Below are 17,647 nucleotides of genomic sequence, written 5' to 3'. Positions count from 1 at the left end.
ATACCTCCATGTCCAGGGTAAATCTTGTACTCTGAGAAGGAACAAGTCAGTGTTCTACAAAGAGTGAGCAATGGACATCCAATCGACTCCAATTCGTACCAAACCACAAGTTCAATCCACCTACTTCACAACCATTCTGAATAGAGTTCTGTGTAAGAATGTATTGCTCACGAAAGGCTAGAAGAGATGTTTAGTGGTATTCTTGATTATTAAGAATGAATTGCCTTGACTGATTTTGAAGAAAGGGATATGTTAATGGATGTGGAGATATGATGAGTGGATAAAATATTCCGGCTGGATACAAATAGAGAGAATATATTGGTTTTCCCTCCATGAACACACTTGGAAGTAAAAGTAATGGCAGAGTTCATCAGCTTGTTCAAGTATGAAAAAGAAAGAAATAACGACAATAGAAAGGAGTTGTTAGAAAAGGGTCCTGACTCTACCGAACTACCTTCTTCATGTCATGGAACCCTAGTTAGTTATTATTGGCAGCAGAAGACAGTGGATGGAATCACAACATCCATACTACATCCTCTCATAAGGGAAGAACTTGTTGGTGTTTCAACTGTATATAATGTAGATCAGTCGTTTTGCCGCTTCTGAATTATCATGGACCTATTTGCTTCAGGATAATGTAGGTGTGTAGACGATTGATCATACGTAGTTTTTCTTCATTGCATCGCAGCTGGTCCTGATTTGAACTCCTTGTAATATGTAGTGCACTCCAGTTACTGTTGTTCTTCGTTGTATCGACGTTTGTTCTGTTTGCCTCTTCAACTTGTAGCATTTCTGTACCTCTCAAATGTCAGTAAAGCCAGCACAAGTAGGGTCTATTCTATTGTTGGATGATTCAGCATTTGTTGGAAGAACGGGCTATTTGGTACCGTCATCGAGTCTTTACAATGGACTATGAGAATTTGGATCTCTGCTGGTATGTTTAATCTCTCTCTCATTATCGAAGTGATATCAATGCTCATTCACTTGAATTTGATTCCTGTTGTTGTTACACGTAGGATACTGATTCTTTGGGTAATAAAAAGATGTTATCAGATTTCTCATCAGAATGAAATGTGTAATGACTCATGGAACACTGTTCGATTAATTATTAAGGAAGAATATGTTATTCCTAAGTATATCATTTTATCTGTAGGACTTAAAATATCCAAACTTTACCACTCTTCTCCAAGGATCCTCTTCATCCTTAGAGAAACTTGTTGAAAGGGATACTATGGTACTGTTCCGACCTACTTCGATTCCAATTAGTGAGGAAGCATGCGAAAAGGTGAATAGTATGCTGAGGGAAGATATGGATGAGCCTTTGCTGGAACGTCTGTTTGTTTATCTTCGTGGATTGAGGTGATTAAATTGGAAAGAAATAATGTACAGTGAATGTGAGAGTCCTGATGATGTGGTCTTAAATCGTACTCAACTTGAAAAAGCCTATATCAAAGGGGAGCAGCAATTTGATCATATGATCCAAGATGAGTATTCTAGTATTCTGTCAGAATCGTTTGCTGAGGATGGTGAAAATACCATCGAATATTCCTCTGAAAGTGATGAAGTGTCTGTTATGGCACCTACTGTGAATCGAAAACGTCGATGTGACGTACCTGTTAAGATTGTTGTGGATGGAGATGAGCGTACTCAGGTATTTTACTGTCCGTTTGAAGGTTGTGATTTCTCGAATACTGAGGAGAGTATCGTGAAGTTCCATACAAAGTGTCATATGATGGAGGATACTGGATCAAAAGCGTCTTTTACAAGTACCAAGAAGAATAGAAAGCGGCATATCTCAGGAGAGAAACTATATCAATGTAGCTATCCTGGATGTAACTCTTCTTTCACTCAAGCAGATAATCTGAAAGTTCATATGCGAATTCACACAGGAGAGAAACCATACAAATGTAGCTATCCTGGATGTAACTCTGCTTTCACTCAAGCAGGTAGTCTGAAGATTCATATGCGAATTCACACAGGAGAGAAACCATACAAATGTAGCTATCCTGGATGTAACTCTGCTTTCACTCAAGCAGGTAATCTGAAAGTTCATATGCGAATTCACACAGGAGAGAAACCATACAAATGTAGCTATCCTGGATGTAACTCTGCTTTCATTCACACAGGTAATCTGAAAGTTCATATTCGTCGTCACCATACTCATTGTTTTGTTTGTTGGTAATTAGCTCCTTTTGATTCAATGATATGGATACTCAGAGTAACTTTCTAATATAAATGAGGACGTTTAGAGCAAGCTATTACTGAACAAGTAAAACATTTGATAAACCTATTAGAAAGTGTTTCAGTTCATCAAAATACCAAGTACTATCATTGGAGTTTGTTGAATGTAGAGAACAGGCGTCAATAAGAAAGGGTATAGTACTCCTTTTATCAATACTTGAAGTCGAATTTAAATCTTTCGCTGATGTTCTTTCCTATATTGAAAAGAAAGATTCGCATCATCTACTCATGTACTCGTTATTAAGGATCCTGTAAGTTTCGTTACTTTTCTATAATAGTAGTTATGCTATTGGAATGACATTGGAAAAAACACAATCACTGAGTGCCTTTGTCACAAAGCAGGAATTCTTACTGAGGTGTTTTTGTTCATTCGACCAAGTTATATATAAGAAGTATTCTCTACGCTGGTCATCTCTTCTTTGGAATTGTTCCATTTCTAACCATTCGGTAAGATTCGATGATAGAAACGACAACTAGCTTGAAGATGCCATTGCAAGTATTCAATTTCAGTTGAACACCCTTTCTCCCTCACAATCATCCGATCTTCTTCCAGTGATGAATCGCTGTATTTCTGTGGTTCAATCCTTTAAGTCAACATGCCAGTCTCTGGCTCCTGTATACCGTTCCGTGTATATCTTGGCTTCTCGTTTCTTCGACTTCAGTAAGATTAATGAACAGGAGCCAATAACCTTTCGGTTTTTATTCTATTGGTCATTTACAGATCCTGGATGTCGTGAATATAAACTGTATATAAATTCTGTAACCAAACGTAAGCAAATTGTGTTTATTGGAGAGTAGGATTGAATAGTGATGAAACTCCTCTCAATCATTCGATTTTATATCAATTCAAAATTCTTTCCTATCTACGCGAGATTTTCCTTTTGTACTCAGACTTGGAGAACATTCAGACTGTTTCTCGTATTGAACATGATTTGTCGAATTGCTCTCTCATTTTCCATAAGATTCATTCTTTATCATTTCCTTTGTGTTTAATGCCTGATATTTGGTTGAATAGCGATACAGTTGTCACTGTAAGCATGTTCATTCCAATATCGAATCTAGTTATTTCATAAAATCAAATCAAATCCACCTAAACTCCTCAATCCAGTTCAAAACTATCTAATATCCTTCATTGAATATTGTGATCACGATTCGACATATTCCACGAATCCTCGAATTCTTTATCTACTGAGAATAATTGTCCATATTTATTCTCTTTTACATAAGGAATGTACTTCTTCTGTTCGGATGATTAATCAATCTCATTCATAGGTTCGACAAATTATCTTGAGTCACATTGTCTCAAATTCATCTTCCAAATATGCTGATGAAGTAAGGTCACCTTTACAGACTGATGGATAGGTGAAAGCATTATCTCAGCTTCTCTTCAGTACGAAATCTGAATCTTTGTTATCACTGTCGGTGGATATCCTGGAACAGTATTGTATGTTGAATGGAAGAAATCAAGCCCAAATTGACGATTGTCAAATTGTGCCCAAATTGCGTTTTTTGCGTCAATACTATTATCGCAAAGGAAAAATGGAAGATGCTGTGAGTGTTGGAAGAAGAGTACTTCGTTGGAGCTCTGATCAGATGGATTTACGGGAATTCATGAATTGTTGCGAGGCAGGTGTATCTTAATTGAGAGACGACTTGATGAATAGAAAATCCCTTCAGATTCATTTTGGAGTATCGTTGGTGACTGTGGAGGTTTTGCGGACAGGTTGAATCGAATTCTGCTGATTCGCTCTGAATTAGGCAATAATCTCTCCTATTACCAGTCTCTGCTTGCCAAGCATCCCTGTATCTTACCATCATCTCCTTCACTCGTATTCGTACAATCGCTTATGACTCTCTCTTCTATGTCGTCTTCCCTCTCTCAGCGGCAACGAGATTTCGCAGCTCTGTTGACAGGATCCTGGGATGATCCAATGTCGGAATTCCAGAGTAATGCACGATATTTGTTAGAAGGAAAACGGACTCAAACTGAAGGAATCCCTTCTATGACGTCTGTATTCTTGAGTATTTCTGGTAGTGTCAAAAGTAATCTATTTATTGGTAGATAGGGATCTATTGAATCTTCTACATTTTTTGTGTATCTCTCAGGATTGGTGTCGGTTATCAATCCTTCTGAAACGAAATGTTACTACGAGTTATATGAATTATGTTCGTTTTTTGGAAGATGGCAATTATGAGGAAATACTGGAATTGGTAATATTGATGTTATTATTATCATTATCATGGTATTATATGGAATTGTACAAATATGGAGATTATTATTTGGGAAAGTGTCTGGAAATCCTCCAATTTTCGCCTTTTTCGGACCTCTCTGCTATTGTCCAAAAACTGCAAGATTATCTTCAGCATCCATCTCCAGATATCGAGTTATTTTTAATCACACTCCAATCACATCTCTCTGCCACTGTCTCACTTCAACGTTGGATTGGAAGTCTCTTCATCCAGCTGTTAGCCGGAATTCATCATCTCGCGTCTCCGCTTGTATTCACTGTGAAACACCCTGCTAAGATCTGTGAGGATTATATTCTGCGTATCCACAGTTCAGACCAAATGGACAACTGTGCCTGGTTTATGAATGCGATTCTCGCTCAGGGATATTGCCAGGAGACACGCCGTCACCATCTCCTCTCCCTTGAGGAACAAGTAGTGAGAGAGAAAGATGAAGTTGAACGGGCGGAGATAGGTGAGGATAGACTGATTGGTAAGGATGAACAGGCAGCGAGGGAGGAGGTTCCTGGGAGATGGGAAATCGAATCACTTCCGAAAGAGTGGATTCTTTTGGAGTTGGTGTTTGACGCAAATTGTGATTTTTTTGCTATTGCTCGTTGGGCAGCAACAGATCCAAATCCATTATATCTGGAGACATCACAACCCATTGTCAAAATGATAAAACACCTGGTGACAGAATTCGAAACTATTATGGATGCCAATAATGCAAGCTTTTCTTGCAATGAAGCATCAAAATCAGATCCTGAATATGTTAAGCAATGGTGGAAACGTCGAAAGGAGATTGACATGGATTTGAGGAAATGGCAACTACAATTGGAATCACAATTTTTGAGACCATTTTCATTTGTCTTTCATCCTTGGTATTCCAATGAAGCCTTTGATTCTGTTGTTGAAGAAATCGTAAGTTTATTTGTCAGTCGTAATTGGACAAACAAACAAGATTTACTGCAGTGGTATTTGCATTGTAACACAACCCTTATTTCGTGGCATGAATTTGCTCAAATTCTGGACATTCTTGGAATTGCTTCGATTTCTGCCTCCTCAGCAATGGACTTGGCTCCTCTTCTTCAGAAATACCATTCACATTTATCTCAGTCTTCTTCTCATGTTGTTCTGATGTTATCACCTTCACTTCAGAATCTTCCTCTTGAATCTCCTTTCTTTCATTCAAACCATATTTCTGTATCACGACACATTTGCTTAGAAAGTGTTTTGAGTAATTTATCAGAAAGATCTGTAGATTTGACAAGTGGAAGTTACATTGTCAATATATCCTTATTTGAGATTCGTTCCAATTCTTTAACAGTACCCAGATGGTGATCTAACAAAAACAGAATTGAAACTGGTCCCATACCTTCTTCCTCTGAATCAGCATTCGTGGAAGGGAGTAGTTGGAACGAAACCAGGAAAGGAATTCTTTGTGTTGGATTCCGTTATTTGAACTCATTCTTAGTTCAGCATTTCGTGAATCTGCTTTCTTGTATGCAGGTCATGGATCAGGTTCCAAGTATTTTGGACACGAAAACATGCTTCTCTTAGACAAGGCTCCTTTGAGTTTGTTGATGGGATGCAGTTCAGTGAAGATGGGAATGAAAGGAAGATGGATTCGGATGGAAACGCCTTTGTATTATATGATTTTGCAGTCTCCTGCAACTGTGAGATTGAGGGTGGAATATTGATTGTAGATTGGATGTCTATGGGATGTAAGTGATGGTGATTTAGATCGAATGACAAGGTTTATTATTGATACGTTGGTTGTATGAAAATAGAAAGAGTAGTAACCGCTAGTCATCAGAAAAGCCTGTGGATCTCTGTGAACTCCTAGAGCAAGCGAAAGAGAAATGTCTTTTGCGATCATTAGTGGGTTCTTCTTTAGGTTACTGTTCATTTGGTTAGTAATAAAATAGTGGTGTATGGTCTTCCTCTAAGTTGTCGAATTGAATTCTCTGTTTGTTCACAACTAACAGAATGAAATGATAAACATCGATAAGCAATAACCCTAGCAGAGTCACATAGAAACACAACACACAAGGTTTAATCAAATGGCATCCATAAATCATCTTGTGCTGGGGCTGATTCTGGATTCAACAGTGGATCAGAAGGTAATTCACTGGCTTGTCTCCATTCAGTTGGTTGATTTTCATGATTCACAGCACAAATAGCCTGCGTCCCACAGCCATCGTGTGTAATTTGATCACAGTGAGTACTGATAGACTGTTTGCAATTCACACTAGCCACAGTAATATTAGAATGATCGACAGTCACATCATTCAAAATCGTAGCATTCTGAACCACTACAGCTCCTTCACTAATCAAATTATTCAATAACTCTGCTGTAGAACTTGTAGTATCTCCAATAACCTGAAGATTATTGGTCTTTGGAGGAATCCGTTCATGAATTCTCTAATTCTAATCCGATAGAACAAAACATACACGATAATGTCGCTTCAACACGAAATAGGACGTGAGTGATTTGTGATTTGGACCAAACTAGACTCAAAATGAATCCAAAGACATACTTCACAACCAACGACAGGACAATGAACTCGGCCTTCAGGGAGAATCAACTGGTTGTTCAACACCTCTTCTAATGAATGATCACTGTGAACTTTGGCATGGAAAGAGAGTAATTTGTAAGTTGAGAAACGACATCCACATTCTGGAATCCCGCAAAGATAAGGTTTTTCTTGCTCTAAGTATAAAACTGGAATTACAGTAGCCTATTATAATGATCCAACCAAATTCCTACAGTCGAATCACCCTTCGTGGCTTCTTGCTGTCGATTTTGCTTCCTGAATTCCTTCTGGAACTCTTGACGTTCGCGTTTACTAAGTAAAGCTGTCATTGCCTCTAATTCTTTCACTCGATCTTTCAGTTTCTGGATCTGGAGTTGCTGTCGTAAGTAGGATTCACGTAACCGAATACTAGGAATGAACAGAAGAGTGAGCACCAACCATCGGGATTTCTGGCAAACACTTGTATCAATACCTAAATGAACTCGATATTTGTGGAAATTAAGGCTCATCTGACTGTTGAAGGATTTGAAGCAACCAGGAATTGGACACATAAATTGCTGTGGAAGTTGCTGAATTGGTAAAGGAGAGACTCTACTAATGACTGGATATCTAAACAAGAACGGCTCAGGAGCAACCGATGAAGACTCCAATTGTTTGTTCATTTCTGTATGTTTGCGCTGATGATTTAGAAATCCAGAGCGAGATGTGTAACGACGACAGCAATCTTGAAATGGACAAATGTACTCATGAATCTCTCCTACAGTGTAACTAGTCCTATCTAAACAGCCAACCATTGTGTACTTTTAGATGAACACGCAGCGACCCACTTCTAGCAAATCGTTTATTGCACTGTTCACAGACAAATGGTTTGACTCCAGAGTGCTTAACCTACTATTGAGTTGAATGAAGGAGTTTACTTCATGATCTTTCAGATGTGCATTATCAATAAATGCCTTATTACAGAGAGAACAAGTGAAATTCTTTTTCCGTTTTGAATTCATCTTCAATGTAGTGTAGAAAGGAAAAATGGTATTCAATATCTTTATCAGCTCATATTATAGAGTTTGATCAAGTGGCCTTGTGGTCTAGTGGTATGATTCTCGCTTCGGGTGCGAGAGGTCCGGAGTTCGATTCCCCGCGGGGCCCATTTTTTTGCTGAGATCAGAGGTATTATAGAAATGATTCAAGCAGTTTATAGAAAACAAAGCAATCTCGTTTCACATGCTTCGTTATTCTCATCAATAGAATGAACATTACAGATAAAATCAGGAGTACAACACTCCAGATATGGTTCCAAGATGTTTTACAGTTGGTACTTATTATTTGTAATATTAATGTCCTCTCATGACGTCGATTCATGAATCCTTTCACCATACTTCCTGTCAGAGGAACCTGCCAATCATTTATACAACCTGATATCACCTTATTGTTCAAAGGACGATATAACACTGACTTTGCTCGTGGTCGTATCTCCTTAAGACTCTAGAATCAATTCTTTTAATGATATTCACCTGAATTACTTGAAAATGGCTCGGACAATCTTGTTTATTCGATGCTAAGCAGTACAAATATACATCTGAAGAGAGGATCAAACGATCTAAGAACGAAATGATGGAATCATTCCCTTTAATTGAGATGTGAAGTGTATTGCGAGATTCTAGAGTAAGAATAGACAAAAGCCCAAACGGGTGATATTGGATACTTCTTCGATAAGAATCATGTCAAAGGAAGTAGAATCGATAAATACTGGTAATGAAACAATAGAACCCTTCTCGAATCCCAGTGCTACTGATAACAACAAATCTATTCCATTGTGATCACTTGTCCACCGAGATCCGGAGTTTCCACTAAACGACTCCAATTCATCTAGAATCCCAAACTGAATTGACTATAAATAACTGTACAATCATGACAACACGATTCCCAATGAGAGGCAAAAGAGAAGATAAAGAAACAACATCTGGAATTATCATTCTTGAAAACATAAGAACCGCGGGAATAGAAGGTGAGGGACTAAAACATACTTCAATCATTAACCACCTTATTCCGCATTGAATCGTAGTAATTACGACTTAGTTACACGGATTTCAACTTTTTCAATTGTCACTTCCACTAAGATTGATTCAGTCTTATTATGATTGTTCTTGAGGAATACTCATTGTTGCAAAGGTATGAGGGATAATGATATGTGACTGAAACGCCCGCAAATGCTTTTGATAGAATAGCCATTTTCTTTTCGTACAACACTGTATTTCTTTTCTGTGATTGTAATTTGCTGATTTATGAAGTATAGACATGAGAGTCATTATCGAGAACAATGCTAAGGATGCTTTGCGATTTACTGGAGATTATATCGTGGATCGAATCAGTGAATTTGCACCAAGTGAAAATAAACCGTTTACGATCGTTCTTCCTAACCCGGTTCCTTCCATGAAGCCACTGTTGGATTTCCAATTACGTATTATATTTAGGTACGACCATCTAGTGAAGGGATACAAGAATGGGCGAGTATCCTTCCGTCATGTCGTTTTTTTCCAGTTGGAGGAATTCCGAGATATCCCAAAAGATGATCGTCGCAGTTTTGCATCCCAAATGTATGATTACTTCTTCAAGTATGTCGATGCTGTTCCTCAGAATGTCTATTTCTTGAACGGTATTGCTACAGACTATGAAGCAGAGTGTGAGAGTTTCGAGAATGCCATCAAGAAGCTTGGTGGCATTCGTTTAGTGTGTGCAGAAGTTGATTCAGAGGCTGCTATTGGAGGAAATACTCCAGGAAGTTGTCTTACCAGTCGTACACGTCAAAAGACGCGTACTTCGTTCATTCTAAATGATCGTTTCCATACTCGAAATGGTCTGCGTGACGTGGAAGAAGAAGTGGAAGAAGACGAACTGGCAATGGGAAGTAACTATGTGCTTACGATGGGACTAGGAACAATTATGGAAGCTCAAGAAGTGTTTGCATTGTTTATTGGTGCCCACGCTGCTCGTGCTCTTCACCATGTACTTGAAGAATCGGTCAGCAACATGTTCCCTGCTTCTATTCTTCAGTATCACGATCGTGTATGTGTGATGGCGGAGCGTCGTTCAATATCCACTCTAAAGTATACTACAGTAGAGTACTTCGTTGGACTGCGTGAGAATTATAACATTGTTCACAATCTCGGTTCTCAGTTAAATGATGGTACTCATTTGGGTGGAATATAATGTAGAATCGTCCCCATATCATCATGCATTCAAGTATACCTTAGATATTCCTGAGGATCTCGTTTTGAGTGAATCTGTAACTCCTACAGAGCAAAGTAGTATGTTGACCCCCACATTTGGTCTGGATCGTCTGAGAAGCCATACACCTAGAGCAGAGTCTGTAGATGAGTAAAGTGTGTTTGTTTGGTTACGCCATTCGGCGGGCGCAATTTTGTGCCTACTCCTCATACCAATTATTCAAATACTGGATAATGAATGCTCCTTCTATTGAAAATGATGCAGTAAATGCAGGGAAAGGAAGTGGAGCTCGGGAAGACCCAGTGTTTCAAGTAGAGGAGGTTAGTGGAACTGTGGATCGTCCAAAGGATGACGACGACCTTCACATCCCTGAATCTGAAATGAGTTATCTTCGAAGCAAAATCCATGTAAGAATGAGGAAAACCTGTTATATATATAGGAGGCATTTGACACAACACTCGACTATGCAGTAGAAGCTTCAGGAGACGTGAAAGAGAAGAAACGAAAAAAAACTGGTGAATTGACAGAGAAACAACAGATAGCGTTATTAAATCGTGCAAGAGTGATTATAGTGACAAGATACTGATTCCTAGAAGTTTGTTCATGAGATGGATAATGCATATGCTTTGGATTTGGAAGCCTTTTCTAAGGGAGAAGTGGCAGATAACCGATTGAAAATGATGAAGGAGATTGAGAGAAATATGAGAAGCACAGATTTCGCTCGTTGGTAGTGTTTATTCGTGGCATCGAGTATAGCTGTCTTGCCTGTAAGGTAATACCAGTATTTGCGAATTGGATTCGTCCGGGAGCTCAAGGCAACCTTCCTTTCAATCGTGTAAGCGACCAACTTTTTTTCGATTGTAGGTGCGAACAGGAATTTACAAAATTCTCTATGATCTTCCAATTAAGAATCAGCATATCAAAGAAGGACGAATGGGTGAATTGCTTGTGAAGTTGTGGAGACATCCAAAAGAATCCGAGGAGAATCGCATTCTTCTACATCAGATTATAGAGAAATGGCTTCGAAAAGTGACAGGGTTAAGCAGTGATTTCACAGAAGAGTTAAATGAGGGAATGGAGGAAAGTGCAGCAATTAAGGCAGACTACCTCGCCGGTGTAGATCGTCGTCGTGAACGTGGATGTGGGAGATAGGGAGATTGATAAGGGATAGTTACACAGGAGCAGGAAGACCGTTCTGTCTTTGCAATGATTCCAAAGTACTTGATACTATGTTTTGATAAAGTATAGAGGTGATGTTCGTGTATATGTTAAAGATGCTCCTTCTATCGAGGTTCGAAACTCGAAGGACGGGTATGCCATGATTGGAACATCCTGACTCGTAGAGTAGATTCTACTGTAGCGAAACTGAATCGGATGGCAATGGCAAACAGAAAGCGGAATCGATAAATGAATTAGATATGACTGTTTGTTGATACTACTGTCTCAACAGGCTGAGCTGAATCGTGTAATGTTTAATTAAGACAAAAATGATTGGTGCACGAAATATGGTGCGCTGCATTCTTAACAATCTTCACAATAACCTGATAAGTATGCCTAAGGATTTCCGATCTGTTGCAGGAATTGATCTCGGAACTACGAATTCCTGTATCTGTGTTTATCGGCATGAAAAAGTGGAGGTTGTAACTGACCCCTCCGGAAGACGGACTACGCCATCAATGGTAGCGTTTACGGAAAAGGGCCGTCAGTTTGGGAGTGCTGCAAAGTCTCAGTTTGTTCGCAATTTTAAAAACACCGTATATGATGTGAAACGTCTTATTGGTCACAAATTCGATGATGAGGTGGTTCAGAGTGATATGCAGCACTGGGGTTTTACCGTCGAGCCGAATCTTCAGAACAAGCCTGTAATTAGGGTCATGTATGCTGGAAAGGAGCGTACATTCACCCCTGAAGAAATCAGTTCCATGGTTATTGAGCATCTTGTCTCTCAGGCGAAGAAGTTTACCGAAGAAGATATTAAAGATATTGTAATCACTGTCCCTGCCTATTTCAATGATAACCAGCGTCGTGCTACTATGGATGCTGGAGAGTTGGCTGGATATCGTGTTCTTGGAGTATTGAATGAACCAACAGCTGCTGCAATTGCTTATGGTTTCGAAAATGCTGAGAATGAGAAGAAGATTCTTGTGTACGATCTTGGCGGCGGTACCTTCGATGTGACGATTCTTTCAGTCAATAATCGCCAGTACAGGGTAATAACAACTGGAGGAGATACCCATCTGGGAGGTGATGACCTCGACTTCATTATGATGGAGATTCTGATTAATGCCATTGAAGGAAACGGTGGTTCTGTTGACCGTAACAACAAGCGTATGATGGCAGACCTTCGTTCCAAGGCGGAAGCTATCAAGATCGATCTATCACAAGCAGAGTTCCAAGAGTTTGAGGCCGATAGCTATGGTTGTGAAACTCTGGAAATCAGTCGGGCTCAATTCGAGGACAGTACTGAAGATTTCTTCAACATGACTTTGGAGTTGGTACAGAAGGTATTAGAGGATGCCCAACTGACAACAGCAGATATCGATGATGTGGTACTAATTGGTGGCTCTTCACGTATTCCAATAATTAAAACGAAATTGGAAGCACTCTTTGGTCAAGGGAAGGTATATGAAAAGATTAATCCGGACGAGGCTGTAGCAAAAGGTGCTGTGATTCAAGCTGTGAAATTGTATTCAGAGTTGCCTGATGATGCTGCACCTGTGAATGATTCCGACTCTGAATCAGATTCAGATTCTGATGACGATGTACATTCGGGAGAAGACGTGGTGGCTTGTATTGATATTCAGAAGATTAGTATTCAGGACGTGGTTCCTTTGTCTATTGGGTTAAAGACACATGAAGGCAAGATGAGTGTGTTGATTCCTCGAAGTACTCCATATGGCGAATCAGCCACTAAGAACTATGTGACATCAAAGGATAGGCAAACAAAGATGAAAATCCGTGTATTCCAAGGTGAACGTATCTTTGTGAAGGATAATTACGAAATCGGTACTTTTACTGTCCAAGGAATTACTCCACTTCCAGCAGGTGAGGCATCTGTCGATATTACTATGAGTACTGACAAGAACGGAATTCTGACGGTAACAGCAAAGGATCTAACGACAGGAAAAGAGACGTCGGTAACCTTTGAGAATAAATCAACGAACCTGTCACTGGATGATATTCTGAAGATGAAGAAGACAGCTATCGAGATGCGTGAAATTGATTTAATGATGGAGAAACGATTAGATTTATACAATAGAATCGAGAATCGGAAATATGTGATTGAAGAACTCTATGAAGAACATAAAGACCAAATGGCTCCAGAATTCCGAAGCAATATTGAACAGTTCTTGGAGGGAATTGTAGCTTTCTTGAAGGATCGTAGTGCACCTCTGGAAGACTTAGAGGCTAATGATGAAGTGTGCCAAAAGTGGATTGATGCTTTTAATGTGACTGCATAATTTGTCTAGATGTGTTTGTTGTCATATACAATTCAACGAAAGTGAGTACCACATACGACAGGTGTTTCTAGTAACTACCTAAAAGAACCCTCACTAGTTTCATTTTCAAATGAATACTTCATGGGTTTGTGCATCCTGTAATAGGATAAGGACTCACTTTGATACATAGGTTCTTATTCAAATCCAACATCAGTGGGCAGGTGTAGTCTGTGCAACGCTATTCGTCCAGCATCACAGTCTTCTACAAAGAATGATGTATCTTCGGAAACAACTGTGAGTCCTCCTTCATCGGTTGATTTCCCGGGTCTTGGCTCGTTATCTCAGCAATCATCCCGACTATTTTCAATTGAAGTTCCAAAGGCTTCTGGATCCAAAAAGACTCTTGGAATTCGTCGTTCATCCACCTTATCACAACGAACAGAATCAACAAGCCGAATGAATAGTCTGCGTACACAATTGATGAATCTAATAATTTGGAGGATTATCAACTTCAGTTAGTGATGTCGAACCTTTCAAATCCGGCGAAGTTTCTCGATTTCAGAGTCCTTCACAGAATGAGAAGTTCAAAGAAGAAACTAAAAACGATGTGGTAGTCAATGAAGCCGAAGAAAAGAAGATGGATGAAGATACAAAGGCAAATATGATAGAGAGGAGGAAAGAGAATACTCCAGGAAAAACAACCAAGGAGAAAGAAACTGTTCCAGGAAAGTCAATAAAGGACAAAGGATTCAAAACAACTCAAAAAAAGGAAAAGAAAGATGTTCAGTCACATAAGGAAACGGAAAAGGCTGTTGCAAATACTCCTCGAATCGGTGGTACCATGTTATCTGAGGAGGATAACGATGTTATGGCCCATCTCGTGTTAACTCTAGGCGGCTATACCCTCGTTCAAGGAAACGCTGCAAAGAAGGTGGATATTTTAGTTGCTGGTCGAAGTGCTCGGAGTATCAAAGTGGTATTTCTTTCATTTCGTTACATGTAGTTTTTATGTGCTGTTGCTTCAGGTGGAACGGTTATTACAAGGAATTGGTTGTATGATAGTCTAGAAAATGATCAATGGAAGCCAATAGCAGAGTATATCGATCCTTTGGCAGAAGAAGGGATACGAAGGAGGAAAGAGAAAGGAATGGGTGTCTTTGCAGATTGTGGAACAATATTCGTAGGGAAGGGAACTCGAGCCAAACGAGAAGAGGTTGAATCGGTGATTATAGCAGGCGGAGGTCGTGTAACTCGAAGGAAAGAAGGTGCATCAATCAGTATTGGTGAAAATATGAGCGAGAATGCGTTATATGAAAGTGTAATGCGTTGTGAACTAGTGAAAGATGGAGAAGGAGATGAATGTGAGAGTGAGGAATATTTCATTGTTTGTTATAATAAACCTAGATAGTGAGAGGCTCCAGCTAATACAGAATCGAGTTGATTCGAATATGCCTAGTGGTGGATCCTATCATGTTTCCCTACATTCATTTTAACCTCTGATTCATCAATGAGATTTATAAAACGATGGTGACAATGAGGGCAGGATCCGTGAGATGCCTGGTCTCTGTTGAGAGCAAAATGACAGTATGCACATATCAAGTGATACTTCTTGATTCGGATTGCGCAAGCATTGCAAAAGAGTTCATGGGGTCGATCACAGAGAAAACGAGACTTGTGCCATCGAGGCGTTTTCTTCGTTCCACATGATAAACAGATCTTCTTGCTTATCGATCTTTTTTGATTCCAACTCTCTTCCTCGCCCGATCCATCAGAACCCTAAATGGAATACAAGCCACAAAGATACGGATGTTGATGAATGGGTTGGTTCCGAGGAAGAGGGACTTGATTCAGCAGTTTCCTGGTTTGTAGATGAAGGAACAGAAACAGGTGTTTCTATATAGGTGGAAATCCGTTGAGTAATCGATGGAGTGAGGATGGTGAATGTGATTGCCTCTGGAATAGGAATAGAATGACTGAATCTCTTTGGAATTGTCTTTCGAGGACTCCGTCGAACCATAACAAACAACTTCTAAATGATAGATTATGCTTCTTCGTTTTCAGTATATCCCACACTCTCTTCTAAGGCCTTTGCTGAATCATGACTCAAGAGTATATCAATTATCGATTCATTTCCTGTTTGAAATGCGATATCAACAGCACTTTGACCAAACATGTTCTTCTACACTTTATCACTGATTCTCAGACTTACTTGAAGAACATCCACATCTGACATCTTGTTCAAAATCATCTTCACAACATCGATTTGTTGAAGTAACACGGCTCTATCTATGTGTTACTTACTTGACGAATATTCAACGTAAAGGAGTATTTCCTGAATCGTTTGGTATCAAATGAGAACCCGAATTGATTCTGCTTCATTCAGTGATTTTTCACTAGTAAATACCTAAACTCATGTACCCAACCTCCAAGTTTAGATTTCTATGTTAGGTGTAGAGTGTGACTAATGATCATTATTACCTGTTGAAGTATGCTATCACGCCATGCTCTGAATTGTTTCCTTCTTACCATTCCAGTTTCATTTTTATCGACTTGCTAACAGAATTAGGTGTCTCGATGTTTATCAATATCTCAGGCCCCTATTCAGTACCTCCGTATTGTCTCTGCAGCTCAGTCCATCCCACATCCTGAAAAGAAACGAGGAGAAGATGCATTCTTTATGTCCAGTATGCTTTTGGCTTTCCTTTTTGACCTCTAGATTATGCATTCGGCGTTGCAGATGGTGTTGGAGGATGGAGACAACACGGTGTAGATCCCGGTGAGTTTTCTCGGACAGCAGGGGTTCTTTTCTTTATATCATATATAGTTGGTCGAAAACATGAATAAAGCAATAACAAAACCAGTAGCGAGTAAAGAGGACCTAAAGTGGAAAGCAATTGCTGCAACGCAATCTACATGTGACTCAGTGGTATCTGCTGTCTATGAACATGATATATAGAAATTAGGAAGCAGTACTCTCTGCTCCGTTTCAGTGGGAACGAACAACAAAGTGTATTTTTATAACATTGGTGATAGTGGTCTCTACATTCTTCGGTATGAACAACCTCGAGACAAGGAAACAGGGAAACCGTTGAGTGATGTCAAAGAATGGTGTATTCACGACTTCACGCCCAAGCAGTGTCACAGTTTTAATTTTCCTTTTCAAGTAGGCAAAGGAGCAGATAACGTGACTGTGTCGATTTCCTGTAATTTATAGCCAGCAAACGGTCTTTCAGATTTATTGGATGTAATTCCGGGTGATTTGTGTCTTGTTGCTTCTGATGGACTGTTTGATAATCTTTGGCCAAGAGATCTGATGACTCTCTTGAATACATTTTGGAAAGATGGATTCCCTTCAGATACAGATAAGACAAAACAGGAAAATCTACAGGAAATGGTGAATGCTATTGTTGGAGTGACATTGAAATGCAGTTGTAGTAACAATCAATCTCCTTTTGAACATGAAGCAACTGAATGCGGATTTAAATACGAAGGAGGAAAACCTGATGACATTACTGCTGTGCTGAGTCTTTTTCTTTCTTCTGTTTCCTACCTTGAATAAGCAAGCTTGTCCATACACAATCTACAATTATTTGGATTAATAATTTCCAAGTCTATTTACATATTCACTTTCAACTTCAAATGGAACTCGTCGAACAGTTTGTCGATGCAGGTAACTTCTGGTTCTATTTTTAGATCATTCCTATAGCCAGATTTGGAGAATTAGGAACGCTTCAACAAATGGTTCAGCAGGGATTCAATGTCGATCTGAAAGATGAATTTGGAACTACAGCACTTCATAATGCTTCTGCAAATGGGCATTTGTAGTTCTTTCTTATTCTCATCATTTTTAGAGACTGTGTTCAGTTTCTTATTAATTCAGGTTCTCATTTGATACCAAACGATTCAGGAAATACTCCTTTACGTTGAATATTCGTCAAGTAAGTAACACATAGATAGAGCCGTGTTACTTCAACAAAT

At 39.3% G+C, this 17,647-nt stretch overlaps 8 protein-coding genes across 8 annotated transcripts; 7 read left to right on the top strand and 1 right to left on the bottom strand.

The window, feature by feature from the left end:
• Window positions 1–805: 805 nt before the first annotated feature.
• Window positions 806–2,182, top strand: JH06_3674 (hypothetical protein; the record flags this gene model as incomplete). The annotated part of the gene is made up of 5 exons (XM_014670807.1): window positions 806–826; window positions 858–934; window positions 1,017–1,122; window positions 1,154–1,359; window positions 1,390–2,182. 5 exons carry the CDS (start codon window positions 806–808, stop codon window positions 2,180–2,182), a joined length of 1,203 nt encoding a protein of 400 aa, XP_014526293.1.
• Window positions 2,183–6,119: 3,937 nt separating this feature from the next.
• Window positions 6,120–6,384, top strand: JH06_3673 (hypothetical protein; the record flags this gene model as incomplete). The annotated part of the gene is given in 3 exon segments (XM_014670806.1): window positions 6,120–6,155; window positions 6,174–6,245; window positions 6,277–6,384. 3 exon segments carry the CDS (start codon window positions 6,120–6,122, stop codon window positions 6,382–6,384), a joined length of 216 nt encoding a protein of 71 aa, XP_014526292.1.
• Window positions 6,385–6,522: 138 nt separating this feature from the next.
• JH06_3672 (hypothetical protein) lies at window positions 6,523–8,005 on the bottom strand (the record flags this gene model as incomplete). The annotated part of the gene is made up of 6 exons (XM_014670805.1): window positions 6,523–6,891; window positions 6,922–6,978; window positions 7,008–7,208; window positions 7,238–7,728; window positions 7,796–7,892; window positions 7,922–8,005. 6 exons carry the CDS (start codon window positions 8,003–8,005, stop codon window positions 6,523–6,525), a joined length of 1,299 nt encoding a protein of 432 aa, XP_014526291.1.
• A 1,133-nt stretch (window positions 8,006–9,138) lies between these two features.
• JH06_3671 (glucosamine-6-phosphate deaminase) lies at window positions 9,139–10,383 on the top strand (the record flags this gene model as incomplete). Its single annotated transcript, XM_014670804.1, has 4 exons — window positions 9,139–9,173; window positions 9,293–9,445; window positions 9,476–10,188; window positions 10,217–10,383. The coding sequence occupies 4 exons, from the start codon at window positions 9,139–9,141 to the stop codon at window positions 10,381–10,383; spliced, it is 1,068 nt and encodes a 355-aa protein (XP_014526290.1).
• A 79-nt stretch (window positions 10,384–10,462) lies between these two features.
• Window positions 10,463–11,636, top strand: JH06_3670 (hypothetical protein; the record flags this gene model as incomplete). Its single annotated transcript, XM_014670803.1, has 8 exons — window positions 10,463–10,636; window positions 10,669–10,791; window positions 10,823–10,956; window positions 10,986–11,064; window positions 11,094–11,370; window positions 11,401–11,446; window positions 11,478–11,540; window positions 11,573–11,636. The coding sequence occupies 8 exons, from the start codon at window positions 10,463–10,465 to the stop codon at window positions 11,634–11,636; spliced, it is 960 nt and encodes a 319-aa protein (XP_014526289.1).
• Window positions 11,637–11,779: 143 nt separating this feature from the next.
• JH06_3669 (hypothetical protein) lies at window positions 11,780–13,690 on the top strand (the record flags this gene model as incomplete). The annotated part of the gene is made up of 2 exons (XM_014670802.1): window positions 11,780–12,091; window positions 12,119–13,690. The coding sequence occupies 2 exons, from the start codon at window positions 11,780–11,782 to the stop codon at window positions 13,688–13,690; spliced, it is 1,884 nt and encodes a 627-aa protein (XP_014526288.1).
• Window positions 13,691–13,799: 109 nt separating this feature from the next.
• Window positions 13,800–15,077, top strand: JH06_3668 (microcephalin; the record flags this gene model as incomplete). Its single annotated transcript, XM_014670801.1, has 4 exons — window positions 13,800–13,827; window positions 13,860–14,138; window positions 14,170–14,645; window positions 14,673–15,077. The coding sequence occupies 4 exons, from the start codon at window positions 13,800–13,802 to the stop codon at window positions 15,075–15,077; spliced, it is 1,188 nt and encodes a 395-aa protein (XP_014526287.1).
• Window positions 15,078–16,157: 1,080 nt separating this feature from the next.
• JH06_5435 (putative protein phosphatase) lies at window positions 16,158–17,228 on the top strand (the record flags this gene model as incomplete). The annotated part of the gene is made up of 6 exons (XM_014670800.1): window positions 16,158–16,202; window positions 16,236–16,353; window positions 16,386–16,468; window positions 16,494–16,595; window positions 16,626–16,853; window positions 16,884–17,228. The coding sequence occupies 6 exons, from the start codon at window positions 16,158–16,160 to the stop codon at window positions 17,226–17,228; spliced, it is 921 nt and encodes a 306-aa protein (XP_014526286.1).
• Between the last annotated feature and the right edge of the window lie 419 nt (window positions 17,229–17,647).

Source organism: Blastocystis sp. subtype 4 (genome assembly GCF_000743755.1).
Source record: "Blastocystis sp. subtype 4 strain WR1 chromosome Unknown seqid_0227, whole genome shotgun sequence".
NCBI lineage: Eukaryota > Bigyra > Opalinata > Blastocystidae > Blastocystis > Blastocystis sp. subtype 4.
Note: the sequence above shows the minus strand (reverse complement) of the source record. Positions and strands in the feature narration are given on the sequence as shown.